General features: G+C 43.0%; 1 protein-coding gene across 2 annotated transcripts in view; it reads left to right on the forward strand.

Moving 5' to 3' along the window:
* The first annotated feature begins 18890 nt into the window (after nucleotides 1-18890).
* LOC309386263 (protein spinster homolog 3-like) overlaps nucleotides 18891-24295 on the forward strand; it is a 65487-nt gene continuing 60082 nt past the window's right edge. Inside the window, exons 1-2 of one of the 2 annotated variants that reach the window (XM_081941428.1) lie at nucleotides 18891-18966; nucleotides 19346-19438. In XM_081941428.1, coding sequence (XP_081797554.1) covers nucleotides 18912-18966; nucleotides 19346-19438 — 148 coding nt within the window. In that variant the 5' untranslated portion in view covers nucleotides 18891-18911. Of the gene's footprint in view, nucleotides 18967-19345; nucleotides 19439-20258; nucleotides 20407-24295 lie in introns of those variants that run through there. The other variant, XM_081941427.1, reaches the window with a different exon arrangement.

Genomic DNA, 24295 nt, shown 5'->3' on the forward strand with positions numbered 1-24295 from the left:
AAGAACTAGGAAATGAGAAACAAGGTTTTTAAAAAAAGCCTTCACCATCAAAGCAAATAGATTAGAAAATATAACTACCGGTATGTTGTTGTTTTTTCCTCTGCAGGAAAAAAAAATCACAATAAATTCTTAATTCTCAAGATCTAATCTTTCTAAGTCAAAACTTTATCACGCCAGTATCTGAGGTTTATAGGAGTAGGAAATTAAAAAATATAGAGGGACCAGGGAAGTCCAGATATATACAACAGTGTCCACAGAATGCTGACTGGTGAAAGGAAGAGAGATGAAAAGTTGGCTGGCGAGGAAATACTATGAAAGATGATTCACCTAAAGCCGAGCACGCTACAGAATTTTGCTCCACGTCCCACTTGTGTAATAGGATCCAATAACAATCCCGCCTGATGCCATGATCTAGTTCAAATATCATCTACAACTGTTCTCACAGTGTATTTGCTCTCCTACTTCTATCGTTGATATGTTCCAAGAAACCTTTTGGGGAAAAGAACACATGACTTCTCAGTTATATTTGGCGACTGAATTTCTGCAAGCAATTAATTTGCTCTCTTGCTTCTGCTTATTCTCAGGAGTCCCTTGGATAAGGGACTTGCCTAGGCATATTCCCCGGAGTTCCATCAATTATTGTTGTTTCACATAATCTTGTCAGTAGAAGATAATTTCAAAATGGAGAGTTTGATCTATTCCAGTTGTATGCCAACAACTAGCAGGTAGACAGATTGTAACTTCTGAATATAGGAAATTAAAGTTTCAAGTTCTCCTAGCCAATTAAGTTTCCTTTGTTCTTCTCAATTTATGATAGTTTCTGGGCTCAGATTTTTGGCTAGCCCATGTTCTGGGACAGCTGACAGTCTGTACCTGCATCATTCTCTTCATTTAATCCAGGACTGTCAAACTCCCAGCCCACATCACGTGCTGGCTACGCCCACACCCGGTTTAGTGAAGGGGAAAAAAGTCCCAAGATGTCATGTGACACCGCTGTGATGACATAAATAGAATGGAATAACAGAGTTGGAAGGGATCCTGGAGGTCTTCTAGTCCAACCCCCTGCTTAGGCAGGAAACCCTACACCATTTCAGACAAATGGATATCCAACATCTTCTTAAAAACTTCCAATGTTGGAGCATTCACAACTTCTGGAGGCAAGCTGTTCCACTGATTAATTGTTCTAACTGTCAGGAAATTTCTCCTCAGTTCTAAGTTGCTTCTCTCCTTGATTAGTTTCCACCCATTGCTTCTTGTTCTACCCTCAGGTGCCTTGGAGAATAGCTTGACTCTCTCTTCTTTGTGGCAGCCCCTGAGACACTGGAACACTGCTATCATGTCTCCCCTAGTCCTTCCTTTCATTAAACTAGACATACCCAGTTCCTGCAACCGTTCTTCATATGTTTTAGTCTCCAGTCCCCTAATCATCTTTGTTGATCTTCTCTGCACTCTTTCTAGAGTCTCCACATCTTTTCTACATCGTGGCGACCAAAACTAGATGCCCTATTCCAAATGTGGTCTTACCAAGGCATTATAAAGTGGTTACATATTTTCACACAGATTCCTGAATTCCCTTGTTTTTTACACCAATATTAAAATAACCTCCATCTCTGACTGTTAGTTTCGAAACAACAAATTCATACGATGGTGGTGATGTGATGGTACATCTCCTTTCACGTCGAGGTAGTTGTTGACTTATGACCACCATTGAGCCCCACATTTCTGTTGCTAAGTGAGACCATTGTTGGAGTTTTGCCCTATTTTATGACTTTCCTTGTTCCAGTTGTTAAGTGAATCACTGCATTTAAGTTAATAACACGGCTGTAAAGTGAATCTGGCTTGCCCATTGACTTTGCTTGTCAAAAGGTCATAAAAGGTGATTGCATGACTCCAGCAACTGCCATAAATATGTCAGTTGCCAAGTGTCCGAATTTTGATCATATGACCATGAGATGGTGCAACAGTCACAAGTGTCAAAAGTGCCATTGTAACTTTGAACAGTCACTAAACAAATGGTTGTAAGTTGAAGACTATCTGTATGCCATATTTACTCAGCCCTGAATTTAAGATGATTCCCTACACAAGAATGACTTTAAAAACCTAATCCCATTACCCCATTTTCAGTGACTCATCTTAGTAAAAAGTAAAGATTCCCCTCGCATGTATGTGCTAGTTGTTCCCGACTCTAGGGGGCGGTGCTCATCTCCATTTCAAAGCCGAAGAGTCAGCACTGTCCGAAGACGTCTCCGTGGTCATGTGGCTGGCATGACTAAATGCTGAAGGTGCACGGAACACTGTTACCTTCCCACCAAAGATAGTTCCTATTTTTCTATTTGCATTTTTACGTGCTTTTGAACTGCTAGATAGGCAGAAGTTGGGACAAGTAACGGGAGCTCACTCTGTTACACGGCGCTAGGGATTCGAACTGCTGAACTGCCGACAAGCTCAGAATTTTAGCCACTGAGCCCTTATTAAGACTCATCTTAAGACTTGACTATTTTGAAAATAAATTATTCGGGGTGTGTGTGTGTGTAAAAACCTAGTTTTTGTTTCAAGTAAGGACAGTATCCATCCATACCTTAACTTCACATTCTGAGAGTCTTCGCTGCATCCCATCGTAGTATTAAATGAGACTTGAGAGATGATTTTTTTTAATGGTATCCAAACTGAAAAGATACGTCACTTGATTTACTGGAGTATTTTTTTTTTAGTCCTCTGCTTTTATTGCATAGCTCTTTGAAATGTAGCCTTGCTTTATTATGCACTTATAACAGAATAGAAGAACAGAAGAGCAGAGTTGGAAGGGACATTGAAAGTTCTTGTCCAGCCCCCCGGCTCAAGCAGTCCAATCCTATATAGGTAGTCCTCAACTTATGACCACAAGGGAGCCTAAAATGTATGTTGTTAAATGAAAAATTTGTTAAGTGTGTTCTGCCCCATTTTACAACTTTTCTTGCCACAGCTGTTAAATTAGTAACACGGTTTTTAAGCAAATTTGGCTTCCCTCGTTGACTGCTTGTCAAAAGGTCACAAAAGACATGACTCCGGGATTCTGCAACTGGCATAAATGTGAGTCAGTTGTCAAGCGTCTGAATAGAAATCATGTGACAGTGGGGTTGCTACAACAGTCGTAAGTGTGAAAAACGGTCTTATATCACTTTTTTTCAATGATGTTGTAACTTTGAATGCTCACTAAATGAACTGTTATATGTCAAGGGATACCTGTAGCATTCCAGACAAAAGGGAGTCCAATCTCTTTCTGGTTTTAACTTTTGTTGTCTGAATGGTTCAGAGATTCAGAATATCAGAGGGTGTAGAAGTATAATAAATATGCAAGTAAATAAATAAAAATGTTTAGCCATAGAGAGCTAAATATTTTAGCCTCACCTTACTCACATGCATTTGCAATAGAGATAAGGTGTGCCACTTCCAAGAGTTACCATATTATTCGGAGTATAAGACACACCTTTTTCCCTCCCAAAAGAGGGTGAAAATCTGGGTGCGTCTTATACACTGAATACAGCATTTTTGGCCTACTGAAACCCCACCCCATTTGCAAAAATGGATGTGCAGAGGGTTTGGGAGGTTTGCAAAGTACTCCCGAGGGCTGGGGTGGGCAAAAAAGAGCAAAAACGGGCCGTTTTTGCCACCCCCAGCCCTCAGGAGCACTCTACAAGCCTCCCAAAAGCTTTGCATGTTCCCCCCCTTTTTTTGCAAAAACGAGGCGTTCAGAGGATTTGGGAGGCCTGCAGAGTGCAAACATGTTTTTTTTTAAAAAAATTGCCTCTTCATAATCATGGTGGGTCTTATACTCTGGTGCGTCTTATAGTCCGAGAAATACAGTAATTTGTAGTACTTGAGTGGAATGTGTTAAAACATCAAGGCATGAGAGAATGCTAGAAAATTCCCACAAACATGTTGCCTGGCATAAGGAGCAGTTGGAGTGTATGGCAAGGAAGGAGAAATTATTTTCCTCCAAATCCCTCACTGTTGGGTATACTAGCCATAGGTATCTGGTGGAAGCCTTGATGACATCATAATCATAATTTGCATGATGAGCAACATTTGCCTGTCCTCCAGGCACAGATGGCTGAGTTCTTGGCTGTTGAAGATCGGCAACACCTGGAGGGTGGCAGATTGATCACCGTCATTATATGGTACTACAGGCCTTTTTTATGCCTCTTAATCCTTCTTAAATACATTTGGATCAGCCCAACACGAGCTTGTTTACACAGAGCCATGCTTTACTTGTCACGGGTATCTCTGCAGTCCAAAGCACAGGGCGGAACACTGAATAATCCACCAGGATGATTTTATCTACAATGTTTCTGGCCTACAGCCAAATCACCCTTTTCTTTCCAATAATCGCTGGGGTTGGGGGTGAGGGGAATCCTTCCCCATAGGAAGATGGAGGAAGAGATATAATTCCACGTCGTTCGTATATTACACATCCATGTACATTCTGTTTTGGGACCGCTGGTTCTTTTTGCAAATGTTGGCAACGCTGCCATCTGCTCTCACATTATGGTTTTTCGTGATAGAGGATAAGTGCAATAAATTGCATAAACATGGCAGGTCTTAATAATAATAATAATAATAATAATAATAATAATAATAATAATAATAATAATAATAATAATAATAATAATAAATTTAATTTGTTAGCCGCTCCCTCTCCACAGGGGACTCAGGGCGGCGTACAATAAAATAAAAACACATACAAATATACATATAAACTACACACATACACATACATACACATACACGGAGGAGGTAACAATCATTAAATACATCACAATAATAATAATAAAATTAGCCATTAAAATACCCCATATTAAAAATTACAAATTTAAAAAAGGACTGTCAGGAGGCATAGGATGAAACTACGGTTGAGCCAGGCCAGATAATTGAAAAAGGTGGGTCTTGAGCTTTACACGGAAGGAGCGGAGAGCGGAAGTAATCCTGATGTCAAGGGGGAGGTCATTCCACAGGGCTGGGCCCATCACAGAGAAGGCCCTGCTCCTGGGTGTCGCCCCCCGACACTGTTTAGCGGACGGCACCCGGAGAAGTCCCTCTCTGTGTGAGCGGATTGGTCGTAGGGATGTATGGGGCAGGATGCGATCCCGCAGGTAACTAGGTCCTGTGCCATGGAGCGCTTTGAAGATCATAATCAAAACCTTGAAACGCACCCGATAGACCACAGGAAGCCAGTGCAGCTCGCGCAGGAGAGGTGTTACATGGGAGTACCTAGTACTCCCCATAATCACCCGCGCGGCCGCATTCTGGACCAACTGCAGTCTCCGAGTGCATCTCAAGGGAAGCCCCATGTAGAGAGCATTGCAGTAGTCAAAGAGTTCTCAGACTATGGGAATGGAAGAAACATGCTATCTTTTGAGGTTAGGGATCTGAAAGTGTATTTTGCTTTCCTATAGGTTTTCTATGTAAAATGTTTCTCTCAGCAAAATGATCCATTCCCAACCAGGCTCCCTTCCGGTGTGCCAGACCCCACAGCCAGCTCATTGAAACCCTGATTGCCATTCTTATGGACATGTTTTACACGGATGCACATATCCATGACTCAATGTTAGCTTAGAAACCTCTACATGCAGGGGGGTCAAACTCAAGGCCTGCGGGTTGAATCCGGGCCCCAGGGTGCTAAAATCTGGCCCGCGGGGCCGGCTTGGAAATAGCAAAGGACTAGCCCGCAGTGCCTCTGGCAGCCAAAACAGGGCAGGGGGGGAGCATGCACCCTCCCCCACACACCATTTTTAGCCTGGACGGTCTCCTGCAGCACACTGCTGGCCAAAATAGGGGGTAGGGGTGTTAGGGATGTAACCCTAGGCTTGGTTTGGCAATGTATGTAAGCTATGATTACTTTACTGTTGCTTTAAATGTTAGAGAAATGTAATTGGTTTGTTACCTCAAGCAGCTATAAGAGGGAGCCAGAATGACTGTTAGTTCTCTCTCTGTTTGTTAGAAGCTGGTCGGTGTAAAGTGAGTTATTGTGGTTTGTTACCGTTAGCTATTTTGTGTTAAACTGAGAATCTTGGTAACTGAATTACTGAACTGTGTATGACTTGGACTGTTAACCGGACTCTGAATACTTCTATATTTCTACATAGTAAACTACTATATTTTTATACTATTCAGTGTCTCTGTATGCTGGTTTGTGCGTGTTATTCCATATCACCCTCATTACGCTTCTCTGCATACTCGCTCTTCTAACGGGGAGCTTAATTACTTAACAAGGAGCATGTGTGTGGCTGAAAATGGGGCATGGGAGGAGTGCGTGCACCCTCCCCCATTTTGGCCAGCAGGATGCTGTAGGAGGCGTTCGTCCTGTTCCCCCCTCAGGGGAGAACTACAATGTTGATCTGGCCCTTGAAGAAATCCAGTTGGACACCCATGATCTAGAGCATGTAAACCCCAAGAAACAGATCACCCCTACATACAAATGTATAATCTTGCACCTGACTCTTAATATCTTTAATCTGTACAAATTTGACAAGAAGGTATCTTAGTTTCCAACCAGAGGTTCCTCCCTTTAAGAGAAGTCCATAAAGCATTTTTTTATTTTCCAAATAAGAGACACCCTTGGCTGAAGGTATCCGGTCCAAGACACAGAAGTGGCAAAACATATATTGTGGCATCGCAATGCAAACCCCCGCTTTTCCAACTTGTGTTGCAATGTTGCTTGTAATACGCAAGTCTGTTGGTTTGCAGTGAGATGTCACAACACACATTTCATCATTTGCCCCTGGTGTGTCACCCTTGCAGAGACCAATGCATTTGGCTTTTGAGTGATGTGCTACAGATTGTACTTTTAGAAATAATTTGGGTCAGAACAAAAATAAATACTAAAAAAATTAACTGTAATAAAGAAATAAATATAAAATATAGAATAGCAGAGTTGGAAAAGACTTTGGAGGTCTTCTAGTCCAATCTCCTGCTTAGGCAGGAAGCCCTACACCATTTCAGACAAAGGGTTATCCAATCTCCACTGATGGATTATTCCACTGATTAATTGTTCTAACTGTCAGGAAATTTCTCCTCAGTTCTAAGTTGCTTCTCTCCTTGATTAGTTTCCACCCATTGCTTCTCGTCCTGACCTCAGGTGCTTTGGAGAATAGCTTGACTCCCTCTTCTTTGTGGCAGCCCCTGAGATACTGGATAATGGAAATAGAAAACAGAAATCATTGAGGGTGTTCAAAATATAAGTTACCTACATAAAAAAAAAAAAAAAGGAAAAGCTGCTTGCCATTCCTTTACGGCTAATACTGAACCAAAACAAATATGGAGAAAATCATGTGTCACTTTAGTATTTCAAAAACTGATTAAAATTGCAGTTGATAAGATTTAACAGTCAAATTAATGAAAAAATATCATAAGAATGAACAAGAATTCTAAATTAGTACTGTCATGGTCAATGTTTAAAGGGCTTCTTTGAAGCCATGTTAAAAGAAATCTGAATTTCAGCTGTGACAGAAATCTGTGTGCAAAATTATAGTCCATTAAAGGTCTCAAAATGAAAACTAATATTCGGACTGCAGAAGTTACTTTTGACATTTACATATTCCTGAAATTAAGTTAATAATTCAGCACATACAATGTTCACAAGGGAAGCCACCTTTGTCTAAAACAGGAGTGTCCAAACTTGGGAACTTTAAGACTTGTGGACTTCAACTCCCAGAATTCCCCAGCCTGGCTGGGGAATTCTGGGAGTTGAAGTCCACAAGTCTTAAAGTTCCCAAGTTTGGACACCCCTGGTCTAAAAGAATGGCAGTAGACAAAGTCATCAGTAAGTAAAGCAGTTGTCATGTTGACAGGATGCAACACCCATGTTTTCACTTTGTCCAGCAACGTGTAGCACTTAAGCCACATTTGGCTGCTCTTGGATGATTAAATGGGACCAGATATGGTTAGTATTGGATGGAAGGCTTCCAGAAAGTTCCAGGGCCTGTTTTTAAAAAAGACGGTGGCATTGGTAAGCCAGAAACCTTCTCAGCTCAGGGGAGATGATACTTTTTTCACCAGTTTTTCTTGCAACAACACGAGAAACTATTTTCTTCCATCTTGTTGAAATCAGTGGAGGTACATTACTGTTTCCACATTGTCACCTTGATATTATTGTTCTTTCGTTACCTTCCATCTTGCAGAATATTTGGAGTTATTCGTTTTACGACAGATGGAAAGGCAGACCGCTTGAATATGAGAATTCAATTCCTGCTCTTCCCTGTAAAAGCGAATTCCCCATGTTGTACTTATTGCCATCGAAACTAGTGGAATTTTGACTTATGGATGAGGAGTGGGAGCAATGGACCCTGGTCAGAAATGTGCCTATATTGTCAAAAGCACAGCTAGCTCAAATTTATAACTTAAGGCCTCCCCCAGCTCCTCCCACTAGGGAGACTTGAATTAGGAGCCAGAGGTGGGCTTCAAAATTTTTAGCAAGGGGTTCTCTGCCCGGTTGCTGGGTGGGTGTAGCCATAGTGGGTGTGGCTTAGTTGGCCTCCTGCACCATGGCCGGGGATGGGGGAGAGCACGTTCTTGCCCTCCCCAGGAGGGGAGGCTCTGGAGACTTTCCTCAAGCCTCTGGGAGGGCGAAAACTGCCTCCCCAGGCTCCGGAGGCTTTCCAAATTTCTGGTAGGCCCGCTTTTTGCCCTCCCCAAGCCTCTGCATGTGCTCTGCACTTACCTGCATCCAGAACAGGCTGCGTGGGGACTCCTGGGAGGGGAGGGGTGGGCGGGGCGAGTCAGGAGTGGGATTTGGGGGTTCTCCGAATGGCACAGAATCTTAACTAGAGGTTCTCCCGAGCCCCTGCGAACCCCTAGCAGCCCACCCCTGATTAGGACTTTTAAAAATCATGGTGGCCTAGCGGTTAAGATGCTGGGCTTGTCAACTGGAAGGTTGGCAGTTCAAGACCCAAGCTTGGCATGATGGGGTGAGCTCCTGTTATTTGGCACAGCTCCTGCCTACCTTGCAGTTTGAAAGCATACAAATCATCTTCATTTAATGACTCCCATAATCCTGGGCATCTGATTGGAGCTGAGTGTTTACTGGCTGGATGCCCGTCCTGTCACCAATGCGGAGTTATATTCAGCAGATATATTCTCATCATGCCCAGAAAGAGAAATATCTGCCTCTACCTAGGATCAAACTCTTATCCTCCTGATTATGAGGCGAGAGCTCCACCTCTAGGCCATTGCACTATTCCAGTTTGAAGGCATACAAATGCAAATAGATAAATAGGTACCACTTTGATAGGAAGGTAACAGCATTCCATGTTCCTCGATATATATTCCTGCTGGCCACATGACCACATTAGTATTTTTGGACCATGCTGGCTCTCTCAGCTTAGAAATGGAGATGAGCAACACCCCCCCCCCCTAGAGTTGGATACAACTGGACAGGGAAAACGTTTACCTTTATCTTTGCAATGCATGTACCTCATAGTACATGCAGCCCTTTCGTTATGAAGCCAAAATAATGCATTAGAGTGGGAATGAGTCCATGCAGAACACCTGTTGGTCCCTCCTTACAGAAATGATGTATTGTTTGGGGTTTGCATATCGGTTGTCTTCAACTTATGACCTGTTGCTTAGCAACTGTTCAAAATTATGACGGACTCCCCAAAAGGTGTTTATGACCCAGTTCTGAAGTTCCAATGGCTGCCCCCCAGGTGGTCCTATGACCACATATTGGGCACTTAGCAACCAGCTCTGATTTCAGACTGCCTTTTCTATGATTCTTCCTGTTTCATCCCATTCATATCTGTCTATCTGTCAGTAATAGATATTTGCCAGTAATAGACTATCCAAACCTAGAATAAATACTGTGTAGCCAAATTGTCGTCATCATCATTTCATTGCCCTGATGGGCTCTTTGTTGATAACACCTATGAGGTTTGAGGCCATGCTATGATGTCATCATGCTGGTGAAACAAATTATGTGCTTTTCATAATAACATCATGATGAGTGTGACACTACTTGTCTCTCTATTTCCTCGACAGATATCCCTCCCTGCAGCTTCAATATTTGAGACTTACACAAATTTTACAGTGTCTTCAGGTTTTCAGAGGACACATCTGTATGTATTACTCTATCACAAGGGGTGCAATCTATATTCACACGGGAGGCCCATGCATGCTCCCAGTTTTTAGAATATCTCTTTGCTGAAATGTGTCTGCTACTGGCAGTGCAAAATGTTTCGGTTTTAGGAACACCTGTTCCAATTTTGCAGCTTTTTCATACTGACAGTGCCAATATTATGTATTATTTAACTTTTGTGTGACTAATTTCATCATGATGATCTGTCAAGATTTTTTGCATGGGTAACTTTTGGACAGTGTTCACAGAAACATGGAAAACTGACGGCAGGAAAAAGATCCAGTGGTCCATAGAGTCTGCCTTTTGAATTTTTTGTTTGTTCTTGTTTACTTTTTAATTAATTAATTTTTACATTATTAATTATTCCTTTTATTTATTTATTTTACTATTATGGTGCGTCACACAGACAGCCAGATGTTCCGACTGGATTTGACATTTTTATCCATCTACTACTTGGTTTATGTTGTATGTATGTATGTATGTATGTATGTATGTATGTATGTATGTATGTATTAAATTACACAGCCTTAAGACTGAAGTCAGCATTGAAGACCAGAAATTGACGTTTGACTCTCAAGTCATCACATCTAATTTAAAAAGGCAAAGATCTTTCTGATTGCATTCACAATATATGCTTACACACAATTTACCTAATGTTCATCAATGATTTGGATGAGGGAATAAATGGGGAACTCATCAAATTTCTGTCCCCAGCAAACTAAAATCCATAGGGTTATAAGTGCATGTAACATAGATGCGTGTGTGGGTAAGATTATCACTCCTGCTGTCAAGCAAAACCAAGCATTTAATAGTGATTGCCATACCATGTGCATGAATCACACAAATGGCAAGAAAATAGGGGCAGTCAGGCATAACACAGGTTATGTAGACAGTGAACACAAGGTCAATCAAAATGGGCTCAAATGTCTATATACCAATGCACAGAGTATGAGGAATAAACAGGGCGAATTAGAAATTCAAGTAAAAGAGGGCAGATATGATATTATTGCCATTACAGAAACTTGGTGGGATGAAACCGACAAATGGAACATACAGCTAGAAGGATTTAAATTATTTAAAAGAAATAGACCAAATAAAAGAGGAGGTGGAGTTGCACTATATATAAGAAATAACTACGTCTCTACAGAAATAGAGCACAACAATGATGAGAACTATCTTGAATGCATTTGGGTCAATATTAAAGGTTGTGGGGGAAATGACATTGCCATAGGTCTATACTACAGGCCACCCAACCAAGCAGAGGAAGTAGATGAACTTTTTGCTAGTCAGCTAACTAAGGTATGTAGGAAGCACACCACAATAGCAATGGGAGATTTTAACTACCCTGACATCACCTGGGAAACAAACTCTGCACCAAGTGGAAGATCCAACAGGTTCCTAACAAACCTAGCAGACAACTTTGTTTTCCAAAAAGTAGAGAAGGGAACAAGGGGATCAGCCATATTGGACTTAATTCTCACTAACAGAGAGGAAATGATAGAAGGTGTTGAAGCCATAGGAACCCTCGGGGCAAGTGACCATGCAATATTGGAATTCAACATTATCCAAACACAAGTAGTAGAATAAAGTCAAACTAGAGTCTTGGACTTTAAGAAAGCTAATTTCAATAAACTTAGAGAGAGCTTGGGAAAAATTCCATGGATGAGAATCCTCAAGGGGAAAACAACTCAAGAAGCTTGGGAAATTTTGAAAAATGAGATTACAAAAGCCCAGTCTAGCACAATACCAATGAAGAAGAAAAATAACAGCTCCCAAAAGAAACCAGCATGGCTGCATAAAGAACTATCTGACAAACTGAAAGACAAAAAAGGTAAGTATAACAAGTGGAAGGAGGGGACATAACTAAGGCAGAATATCAGCAAATAGCCCGAGCCTGTAAAGATGAAGTGAGGAAAGCTAAGGCTCACAATGAAGAAAGGCTTGCCACAAAAGTAAAAATTAACAAAAAAAGCTTCTTCCAACATGTTAAAAACAAGAAAAAAGTTAAGGAAACAATTGGTCCATTGCTAGGAGAAAGTGGCAAGAAGGTGACAAGCAACGGGGAGAAAGCAGAACTATTTAACTCATGTTTTGCATCTGTCTTTACACAAAACATAAAACATAAAACAGTTACATAAAACAGTCCAACCTATCAAAAGCAGCACCACAAAAATCAGATTAGGAACACAAATTGAAATAGGGAAGAAAATGGTAAGTGAGCACCTATCTACCCTAGACGAGTTCAAATCACCAGGACCGGATGGATTACACCCCAGGGTTCTGAAGGAACTAGCAGACGAGATCTCAGAACCACTGAATTATATCTTTCAGAGATCCTGGAACACCGGGGAACTACCAGAGGACTGGAAAAGAGCTGATGTGGTTCCCATCTTCAAAAAAGGGAAAAAATTAGATCCAGGAAACTACAGACCTATCAGCCTGACCTCAATACCAGGAAAGATTCTGGAAAAAATAATCAAGCAACGAATTTGCGAACACCTAGAAGCAAACAAAGTAATATCCAAAAGCCAACATGGATTTGTTAAAAACAGATCATGCCAGACTAATCTTATTGCATTCTTTGATAATGTGACAAAATTAGTGGACCAGAGGAATGCCGTTGATATAGTTTACTTGGACTTCAGTAAGGCTTTTGATAAGGTAGACCATAACCTACTACTAGATAAAGTAGAAAAAAGTGGGTTGGACAGCATCACCACCAGATGGATTCGTAACTGGCTGACCAACCGCACTCAACGGGTAGTCCTCAATGGAACTGCATCTACATGGAGGGAAGTATGCAGTGGAGTACCCCAAGGCTCTGTTTTAGGCCCAGTACTCTTCAACATCTTCATCAATGATTTGGATGAGGGAATAAATGGGGAACTCATCAAATTTGCAGATGACACCAAGCTGGCAGGAATAGCCAACACTCCAGAAGATAGGCTTAAGATACAGAAGGATCTTGACAAACTTGAACATTGGGCACTATCTAATAAAATGAAATTCAATGGTGAAAAGTGTAAGGTTCTACATTTAGGCAACAAAAATGGAATGTACAGGTACAGTATAGGTGGTTCCTTGCTCAGTAGTAGTAACTGTGAAAGGGATCTTGGAGTCCTAGTGGACAACCATTTAAATATGAGCCAGCAGTGTGCAGCAGCTGCCAAAAAAGCCAACGCAGTCCTAGGCTGCATTAACAGAGGGATAGAATCAAGATCACGTGAAGTGTTGATGCCGCTTTATAATTTATTTATTTATTTATTACTTGAACTTATTAGTCGCCCCCCCTCCCCACAGGGACTCGGGGCGACGTACAAAAGTATTATATAACGTACAGAGGAGGTAAAAATAAATAAATAAGTTACAATACCTAAAAAAGTTAAAACCCCAGTGAAATTAACCCTTAAAACTAAAATTACCAATTAAAAATGCCCTGGGCTGGAGAGGTTATAGTATTATTCCAGGTCAGCTAGTCGAAACAGGTAGGTTTTCAGCTTCATACGGAAGGAGCGAAGGTCGGTTGTTGTCCTGATGTCTGGGGGGAGGTCATTTCAAAGGGTGGGGCCCACTACAGAGAAGGCCCTACTCCTGGGCGACGCCCTCTGGCACTCTCTGGAGGACGGCACCCGGAGTAGTCCCTCTCTGTGTGAGCGGACGGGTCGCAGGGATGTATGGGGCAGGACGCGATCCCGCAGGTAACTAGGCCCTGTGCCATGGAGCGCTTTGAAGGTGGTAACCAGCACCTTGAAGCGCACCCGGTAGGCCACAGGAAGCCAGTGCAGCTCGCGCAGGATGGGTGTTATATGGGAGAACCTCGATCTCCCCATAATTACCCGCGCGGCTGCATTCTGGACCAACTGCAGTCTCCGGGTGCACCTCAAGGGGAGCCCCATGTAGAGAGCATTACAGTAGTCCAGGCGGGACGTCACCAGCGCGTGAGTGACTGTGCGCAAGGCCTCCCGGTCCAAAAGGGGCCGCAATTGGCGCACCAGGCGAACCTGGTGGAACGCCCCCCTTGCCACGGCTGCCACGTGATCTTCCATAGACAGCCGGGCATCAAGGAGGACGCCCAAATTGCGCGCCCCTTCCACCGGGGCTAATTGGTCGTCCCCGATGGCCAGCGATGGCATATGCTGGTTGAACCGGGAAGCCGGAAGCCACAGCCACTCTGTCTTGGAGGGGTTGAGCCTGAGCCTGTTGTCATCCATCCAGACCCGTACGGCTTCCAGACACCGGGACATCACTTCAACAGCCTCGTTGGGGTGGTTTGGGGTGGAAATGTACAGCTGAGTGTCATCAGCGTACAGATGGTATCTCACCCCAAAACCACGGATGATCTCGCCCAGCGGCTTCATATATATGTTGAACAGGAGAGGCGAGAGGATCGACCCCTGTGGGACCCCACAGATAAGGGGCCTCGCGGTCGACCTCTCCTCTCCTGCCAACACACATTGCGTCCGGCCAGAGAGGTAGGAGCGGAACCACCGTAATACGGTGCCCCCGACCCCCAACCCCTCCAGACGGCGCAATAGGATACCATGGTCGATGGTATCGAAGGCCGCCGAGAGGTCTAATAGGACAAGGATGGAGGAACAACCCCCATCCTTTGCCCTCCAGAGATCATCCACCAACGCGACCAAGGCTGTCTCCGTGCTGTGACCGGGTCGGAAGCCGGACTGGCGCGGGTCTAGATAATCAGCTTCCTCCAGGTGGCGCGGAAACTGCTGAGCCACCACACTCTCAACAACCTTCGCTAAGAAAGGAAGGTTGGAGACAGGACGGTAATTTGCTAGCTCCGTTGGGTCCAGAGAAGGCTTCTTGAGCAGGGGCCTCACCACCGCCTCTTTCAAGGCGGTTGGTAAAAGGCCCTCACCCAGCGAAGCGTTCACCAGCCCCAGTAGCCAGCCTCGTGAGGCCTCCCAGGAGGCCAGTACCAACCAGGAGGGACACTGGTCCAATAAACATGTGGTGGCTCGCAGTCGCCCGCGCAACCTGTCCAAATCTTCGGTGACAACAGGGTCAAACTCCTCCCAGCATGGTCTCTCAAGACTAGCCTCGGACGTCCCCACTGGAGCACTGAGGTGGGTCCATCCCCTTCGGATCTGATCGATTTTATCCTGCAGGAACTCTCCAAATTCCTCTGCCCGGCCCAGCAATGGGGGGTCCCGCTGCCCCTGTGACAAAAGGGAGCGGGTCACCCGAAACAGGGCGGCAGGGCGGTTCTCTGCGGACGCTATAAGGGTGGCACAATACTGACGTTTGGCCACTCTTATTGCCACAAGGTAAGTCCTTACGTAGGCTCTTACCTGTGCTCGGTCGGATTCTGAGCGGGAGGACCTCCACTTGCTCTCTAGGCGTCTCCTAAGGCGTTTCATCGCCCTTAGCTCCCCGTTAAACCAGGGGGGGCGGGTCGATCGTGGCCGTCGGAGAGGCCGCAAAGGCGCCACCCGGTCCAAGGCACCGGCGGCCGCATTATTCCACGCGGCTACCAGGTCCTCTGCCCGGGGGCGGGGCAGGTCTGCAGGAGGTGGCCCAAGCTCCGCCTGGAACCTATCTGGTTCCATCAGACGCCTGGGGCGGAACCATCTGGGATAATCTGGTTCCGCCTCCCCGCGGTGGGGAGCAGCGCCAGGGAAGTCCAGCTGGAGAAGTGAGTGATCTGACCATGACAGGGGCATGATGACTAAATTCCCTCTTCCCAGATCACTCGTCCACTGGTCGGAGACAAACACAAGATCCATTATGTGGCCTCCCTCGTGCATGGGGTCCTGAACTACTTGAGTCAGATCCATGGCTGTCATGGAAGCCATGAATTCCCGGGCTGCCCCGGATGCCTCTCCCGTCGATGGCAGGTTGAAATCCCCCATCACTAATAGCTTGGGGGTTTCAACCGCCATCTCCGTGATCCGCTCAAGGAGCCCGGGCAGGGCCGTTGATGTATGGCGGGGAGCCAGGTATACTATCAACAGGCCCAGCTGACTCCCTGGGCCCCATTTCACGCCCAGAGACTCACAACCAGATATCTGCGACACAGTGAATTCTCTCAGTGCCAAATCTTCCCGGATGATTATCGCTACCCCACCACCCCTACCTTGGGCCCGTGGCTGGTGGAATACACGGTAACCTGGAGGGCACATTTCCCTGAGGGACAACCCCCCCTCCGGGCCCAGCCAGGTTTCCGTTATTCCTGCGAGGTCCGGCTCCCCCTCTGTGATCAAGTCACTGATGAGGGGGGCCTTATTAATCACGGACCTCGCATTACATAACATCAGCCTAAGGCCCAGGCTCTGCCGATCCTGTCCACCTAGCCTGCGGGGGTTGGTACAAGCGACCGGGCGTATCCAGCGGCCCCGGTCTCCCAACCGGGAGACCTTGGTGAGGCCACACTTGGAATACTGCATTCAGTTCTGGTCGCCACGATGTAAAAAAGATGTGGAGACTCTAGAAAGAGTGCAGAGAAAAGCAACAAAGATGATTAGGGGACTGGAGACTAAAACATATGAGGAACGATTGCAGGAACTGGGTATGTCTAGTTTAATAGAAAGAAGGACTAGGGGAGACATGATAGCAGTGTTCCAATATCTCAGGGGTTGCCACAAAGAAGAGGGAGTCAAACTATTTTCCAAGGCACCTGAGGGTAGAACAAGAAGCAATGGGTGGAAACTAATCAAGGAAAGAAGCAACTTAGAACTGAGGAGAAATTTCCTGACAGTTAGAACAATTAATCAGTGGAACAGCTTGCCTCCAGAAGTTGTGAATGCCCCAACACTGGAAGTCTTTAAGAAGATGTTGGATAGCCATTTGCCTGAAACGGTATAGGGTTTCCTGCCTAGGCAGGGGGTTGGACTAGAAGGCCTCCAAGGTCCCTTCCAACTCTACTATTGTATTGTATTGTATTGTAAATTTGCAGATGACACCAAGCTGGCAGGAATAGCCAATGCTCCAGAAGACAGGCTTAAGATACAGAAGGATCTTGACAAACTTGAACATTGGGCACTATCTAATAAAATGAAATTCAATGGTGAAAAGAGTAAGGTTCTACATTTAGGCAACAAAAACGGAATGCACAGGTACAGTATAGGTGGTACCGTGCTCAATAGTAGTAACTGTGAGAGGGATCTTGGAGTTCTAGTGGACAGCCATTTAAATATGAGCCAGCAGTGTGCAGCAGCTGCCAAAAAAGCCAACACAGTTCTAGGCTGCATCAACAGAGGGATAGAATCAAGATCACATGAAGTGTTAATACCACTTTATAATGCCTTGATAAGGCCACACTTGGAATACTGCATTCAGTTCTGGTCGCCATGATGTAAAAAAGATGTGGAGACTCTAGAAAGAGTGCAGAGAAGAGCAACAAAGATGATTAGGGGACTGGAGACTAAAACATATGAAGAACGGTTGCAGGAACTAGGTATGTCTAGCTTAAGAGAAAGAAGGACTAGGGGAGACATGATAGCAGTGTTCCAATATCTCAGGGGTTGCCACAAAGAAGAGGGAGTCAAACTATTCTCCAAGGCAGCTGAGGGTAGAAATGGGTGGAAACTAATCAAGGAGAGAAGCAACTTAGAACTGAGGAGAAACTTCCTGACAGTTAGAACAATTAATCAGTGGAACAGCTTGCCTCCAGAAGTTGTGAATGCCCCAACACTGGAAGTCTTTAAGAAGATGTTGGATAGCCATCTCTCTGAAACGGTATAGGGTTTCCTGCCTAGGCAGGGGGTTGGACTAGAAGACCTCCAAGGTCCCTTCCAACTCTACTATTGTATTGCATTGTATTGTATTATTGTATTGTTTGTGGTACATATGAGGTCACACTAAAGTATAAAATGGTCACCTGGACTGTGTTCAGTAAATCATAGAACAATCAAACCCATTTTAAGCTTGAATCATAGAGCAAAGAATCATAGAGCTGGAAGGAAACTTCTCTTGGCAGGAACCTCCTACCTTCCCAATGAAATGGTTCTCCAGTCTATTTTTGAAAATTTCCAATGATGGAGCACCCACAACTCCAGAAGGCAAGCTAATCCACTGATTAATTGTTCCCACTTTCAGAAAATTTCTCCTTACTTCTAGGTTGGATGTCTCTTTAGCAAGCTTCCGCCTGTTACTTCCTGTCCTGCCCTGAGGTGCTTTGAGAATAGGTCAATCCCCTGTTCTCTGTGACAGGCATTTGAGTACTGGAAGACAGTTATCACATCCCCCCACCCCCTAATCTTTCTGTTCTTTAGACTGGACCTACCTAATTCTCTCAACTGTTTGTCATACAGTTTAGCCTCCAGACCCTTCTTCTCTTACATGTGGTGTGAAGCCACAATGTAAAAAAAGATGTTGAGACTCTAGAAAGAGTGGAGAGAAGACCAACAAAGATGATTAGGGGACTGGAGGCTAAAACATATGAAGAATGGTCTGACGAAAATCATGTCTAGGGGAGACATGATAGCAGTGTTCCAATATCTCAGGGGCTGCCCCAAAGTAGAGGGAGTCAAGCTATTCTCCAAAGCACCTGAAGGTAGAACAAGAAGCAATGGGTGGAAACTAATCAAGGAGAGAAGCAACCTAAAACTAAGGAGAAATTTCCTGATAGTTAGAACGATTAATCAATGGAACAACTTGACTCCAGAAGTTGTGAATGCTCCAACACTGGAAGTTTTAAAGAAGATGTTGATAACCATTTGTCTGAAGTGATGTAGGGTTTCTTGCCTAAGCAGGGGGTTGGACTAGAAGACCTCCAAGGTCCCTTCCAACTCTGTTATTCTATTACAAGCCAGCCAAAGTCAGGAAAGAGCAACCCCAAACTATAATGGCTCCTTTTGCCATTTATACGCAGAGGGACGTTTCCTTCTTTCGATCCAGCAGTAAGTTTCCTCTGGTTCTACGAAGAGGTGGGGAAGAATAAACAAAAGCCTGTTTTACCAAGGAGTGGGTGGGGAAGGGGGAGCTGCCTTTAGATTGCAACCGAGCCTGAAAAACCTTGTCAAGGTTACAGGTCCCATTAAGGCATTAAGCAATGTGCTTCTGGAATACGCTGCAGGGAGAAAAACTAATATACTTTAGCTAATCGATAAATATGCACCTTCCATTAGGGCTTCCTGATCTGAGCTAGTAAAATTGGGATGATCATTAGAAGGTAGATTTTGTAGATCTTCCCTGCTCCTTCATGGTTCTCTGGAGATTACAGTCAGATCAACTTTTCACTGCCCGTTAATGAGTTTACCTTCATGTTGTTGCTGGTAGGAACTGGAACAAAAGCCCTGGAAGAAATCTGGAAGATTTCAGTTAACTTACAGGAAGCAGATTTCGTGGAAGAGGAAAATGTCCGCTGTTCAGGCAAGCTGTTTTGCTTTCGTGGTAATTGACAGGACATCAGAGATAAATTTAGTCTGGCTGCTGTCCTATTTCTCTCAATACTCAGCCTGTACATTTGGATATATGAGACAAGCAAGGTTATGCAAAAGCATATTGCAATGTTATTCCATATTCCACCCTGCCAGAGATTGGAGGAGTGCTGGGGATAGAGGTGCTTATGGACCTTGGACTACGAAATTATTCAGATTAAAGAACAGAAAGAGATTGCCAAATTATCCAAAAGGGGTTCTCCAAAAAGCAGGTGCATATTCTTTAAAATGCCAACTATGTTGGTGTAACAATGCTTATAGTTTACAATATCATAAGAAGATATTGTAGAGGGGAAAAGGTACAGGACAAGGCAATTGTTATTACTAAAGGAATAGTTTACTAGGAAAGACTTTGAGGGTAGTTAATTTGGAGAGTTTGGGAGAGAGGAATTGTTAGGACTCCAGTTCCCCCATTGAAACTGAATGGTGGGAGATTCAGGATCAATAAGAGACAGTACAAGTAGTTGCGAATTATCCTGGTTGTTTAGCAATCATTCAAAGTTATTTCCCAGAACTTTGGAGTGTGATGTTGCTCAACAATGGACTGGTGATAGTAGCTTTAAATGACTAACATTTATTTTATCACACTGTCCTCGTGATGATAGTTTCTAGCTGATATCTCCTTACCTTGCAACTTCCCCATTTCAGAATACAAGGGAAATGTACAAAATATATGTCTTGGTGCTTGTGTGTGATTCTCTGTGTGAGAATAGGAAGAAGACTTGTGAAACCAAGTATGGAATTGGTGCTTACTTTGTAGGGAAAGATGTAACCAAGAGAAGACCTACTTCTGCCTTCCTCTCCAGATGTGTAGGACATTTCCAATAATCTCCTCCTAGCATGATATTTAGTTTTGGAGGGTACCAAGTTGAATAAGACAGCTGGAATCTACTCATGATGGTAAGATTTCCCCTCAAATACTGTTTGCTTCTGCAAGAGCTGAAAAGAAATCCTTCCTTCCTGTACAAAAACTGGGATTCACTTTTTGTGGTTTAAATGCACTGCTAGGAATCTAAGGACTAGCTCTAACTCCAGTTAAGGGTAGACGAGATAGGGCATTCATGGATTATTTCAGTGTGAATTTTCCTAACTTTATACTTTTCAGTTAATACAGGTAGTCCATGATTTACTATCACAACTTATCAAATTTGCAGATGACACCAAGCTGGCAGGAATAGCCAACAATCCAGAAGATAGGCTTAAGAAACAGAAGGATCTTGACAGATCTCAACATTGGGCACTATCTAACAAAATGAAATTCAATGGTGAAAAAAGTAAGGTTCTATATTTAGGCAACAAAAACAAAATGCACAGGTACAGTATAGGTGGTACCTTCCTCAATAGTAGTAACTGTGAAAGGGATCTTGGAGTCCTAGTGGACAACCATTTAAATATGAGCCAGCCGTGTGCAGCAGCTGCCAAAAAAGCCAACACAGTTCTAGGCCACATAAACAGAAGGATAGAATCAAGATCATGTACAGTGTTAATACCACTTTATAATGCCTTGGTAAGGCCACACTTGGAATACTACATTTAGTATCTCCACGATTTTAAAAAGAAGTGGAGACTCTAGAAAAAGTGCAGAGAAGAGCAACAAAGATGATTAGGGGACCAACTCTGTTATTATATTATATTGTATTGTATTGTATTGTATTGTATTGTACTGTAGTGTGTTGTGTTGTGTTGTCTTATGTTATATTATATTTATTATATTATATTATATTATATTATATTATATTATATTATATTATATTATATTATATTATATTATATTATATTATATTATATTATATTATATTATATTATATTATATTATTTTATATTATATTATATTATATTATATTATATTATATTATATTATATTATATTATATTATATTATATTATATTATATTATATTATATTATATTATATTATATTATTATATTACATTACATTACATTACATTACATTACATTACATTACATTACATTACATTACATTACATTATATTATATTATATTATATATTCTCCACAAACACAATATCAAGACAGCCTTCAACACTGACCAAAAAATAGCCAACATCTTAAGAAACCCCAAAGACAAAATCCAGCTAAAACCAAGGCGTCTACGAAATACCATGCAAAATCTGCCCTGCAACATATATAGGACAAACGAACAGGAGAATAAATGCACGCATCTCAAATCACAAGAACGCAGTAAGAAAAAAAGAAAAAGCTTCCTCCCTTTTCCAGCACCTTACAGGACATGAAATTAATTTTGAAGGAACCAGGTTAATCTCCAAAACTGAACACTTCAACAAGAGAATAATTATGGAAGCTATCGAAATAGAGAAATACCCCCATGACATGAATAAACGTGATGATACCTCCCGCCTACCAGACATCTGGAAACCAGCCCTAGTCAACAAACGAGCCCCATCCACCACCCAGGCGGTTACAACACAAAACAACAATGGACACACAGCCAGCACCAATCAGCACCAATCTACCAATCATGATACAACCACACGACCAATCATTCCACTTACTGAAACAAAGCCAGCACTCCACACACACCCCACCAAGATTTATAGAAAGACGGCAGCTCCGACCATGCTTTAAGCCCAAAACCCAGCCTGAAGACGGCGAGCAAGACATTATATATAAAATGTATTCTTAGTAAAAATAACATTTTGTATTTTTGAATGCATTATATTGCATGCAGAAATACTTAGTTGGTGCATAGAAATTTTGGTACCATCTTTTTTTTAATCTCAATCTAAGAAGAAACCCAATTTATGAATGAAGATATTGAGAGTCACTCCTTCCTACCCATAGCCCTGTGAAATGCTGGTGTGGATATCCAAAGTATAGAAGCTATAATGGAAATATTGACACAGCCTTGGTCAGCTGAGGAATGTCCAGCATTTTGGAATTCAGAAGTAAGAGCTGGCTTTTTACTGCATCCAAAGAAGTCAATGATTTACCGTGGATTATTAATCCTTCATGTCTTCAGGATGTAAGCAGTTTCTGAGTTCAAGTAGACTTCCTCATTATTTTGGCTTCTGATCCTATTGGGAAATTAATTTAGACTATGTGAGATGGAGATGGGCATAAACCCTGCCCTAATATTTTCAAATATTGAGCATTCCTAATTTACACCTATAAGAGATGGATTGTTCACAAGAAATGAATATAAACACCACAATTCTGGTGACATCTGCTGGTTGATTGAATTATCAGCTCTCATGTGAGCTAGGGAGTTGAGCAATTCTTTCATTAGAATTGGCCAAAGAATAACCTTTCCTGTTGTGTGGTTCTTGTGTGTAAAAAGGCAGAGACTTAATCACACAGACACAAACACACACATAAACCACCTTGACGTTTTAGTCTCTTCTATGGGCATCTTTGTGACTATGGAGATGTTTATCAGTGGGTTGGGCATTGAATATAGTAGAGTAACTGAATTTTTTCCTGGTTTGACTTCAATTAGAGATGGTCCCCCACCCCACCCCTGATTTTACTCTGCTAGTCGTTGCCAACCATAGGGGTGGTGCTCATCGAGCCAGCATTCTCCAAAGATATTTCCATGGTCATCTCCCCAGCATGATGTCATGAAGCACCGTTGCATTCCCACTGAAGGGATACCTATTTATATACTCGCATTTTCATGCTTTTGAACTGCTAGGCTCAATGGTGAACCTTTTTCTCATTGTGTGCCACAATTGTGTGCGTGCACACTATAGCACATTACACATGCCCACGCCAGTTCGATCCTCCCCACCTACCTGCTCATGCACGCATGACCCTTCCTCAGCCTTAAGAGGATTTCCTGAAGCCTGGGGAGGGCGAAAATGGCCTCCGCTTGCCCTCCAGAATATGCCTCCATGTGCCACGCATGCCATAGGATCACCATCACAGTGTTAGGCTGTCAGGAGCTGGGGTGAGGTCAGGAGCTCACTCTATCATGTGGCTGTTGGGTCTCAAACCTGGGCTGCTGGCTTTCCAGCTGACAAGCCCAGCATCTTAACCGCTGAGCTACTACGTGGCCTTAATTAGAAATAGAAATAGACATTACAGCCCTCTCTAAGCATTTTACAGAGTCAGCCTATTGCCCCCAACCATCTGAGTCCTCAGTTTACCCACTTCGGAAGGATGGAAGACTGAGTCAACCTGGTGAGATTTGAACTGCCAAATTGCAGGTAACCAGCAGTCAGCAGAAATAGATTGCAGTACTGCACTCTAACCACTGTGCCACCATGGCTCATGAAGAGTCACAACATATAGTAATGTCAATAGCATTTAGACTTATATACCATTTCACAGTGCTTTTACAACCCTCTCTAAGCAGTTTACAGAGTCAGCATATTGACCCCAACAATCTGGGTCCTCATTTTACCGACCTCGGAAGGATGAAAGGCTGAGTCAACCTTGAGCCTGGTGAGATTTGATCTGCGAAGCTTCAGGCAGCCGGCAGTTATTTATTTATATAAAATAAATAAGGGGGGGGGGTATTAATAGATACTAGAGATTAGTAGTATTCTTACTCCAAGGAGGTCTTTTCATGGATTAAGTTTAATGGATTAAGTTTTATGAGATGATGGCTATCTCATTTTTAAAATCGTTGACCTGTCTTGAGGCTATTTATTTATTCATTCTCAAATTTTTTCAGAAAATCTTTAGAGATTTTTTTTTTTGCAAGAATGCTCAAATTCATGAGATTTGGGCAACATTAATATATATTGTAATGAAATATTTTTGGCCGTCCAGGGTTGATTTTAGCCTCATATGGACGATGCATTGCTGA

Source organism: Natrix helvetica, assembly GCF_964273705.1.
Source record: "Natrix helvetica genome assembly, chromosome: 2".
In the NCBI taxonomy this organism is placed as follows: Eukaryota; Metazoa; Chordata; class Lepidosauria; order Squamata; family Natricidae; genus Natrix; species Natrix helvetica.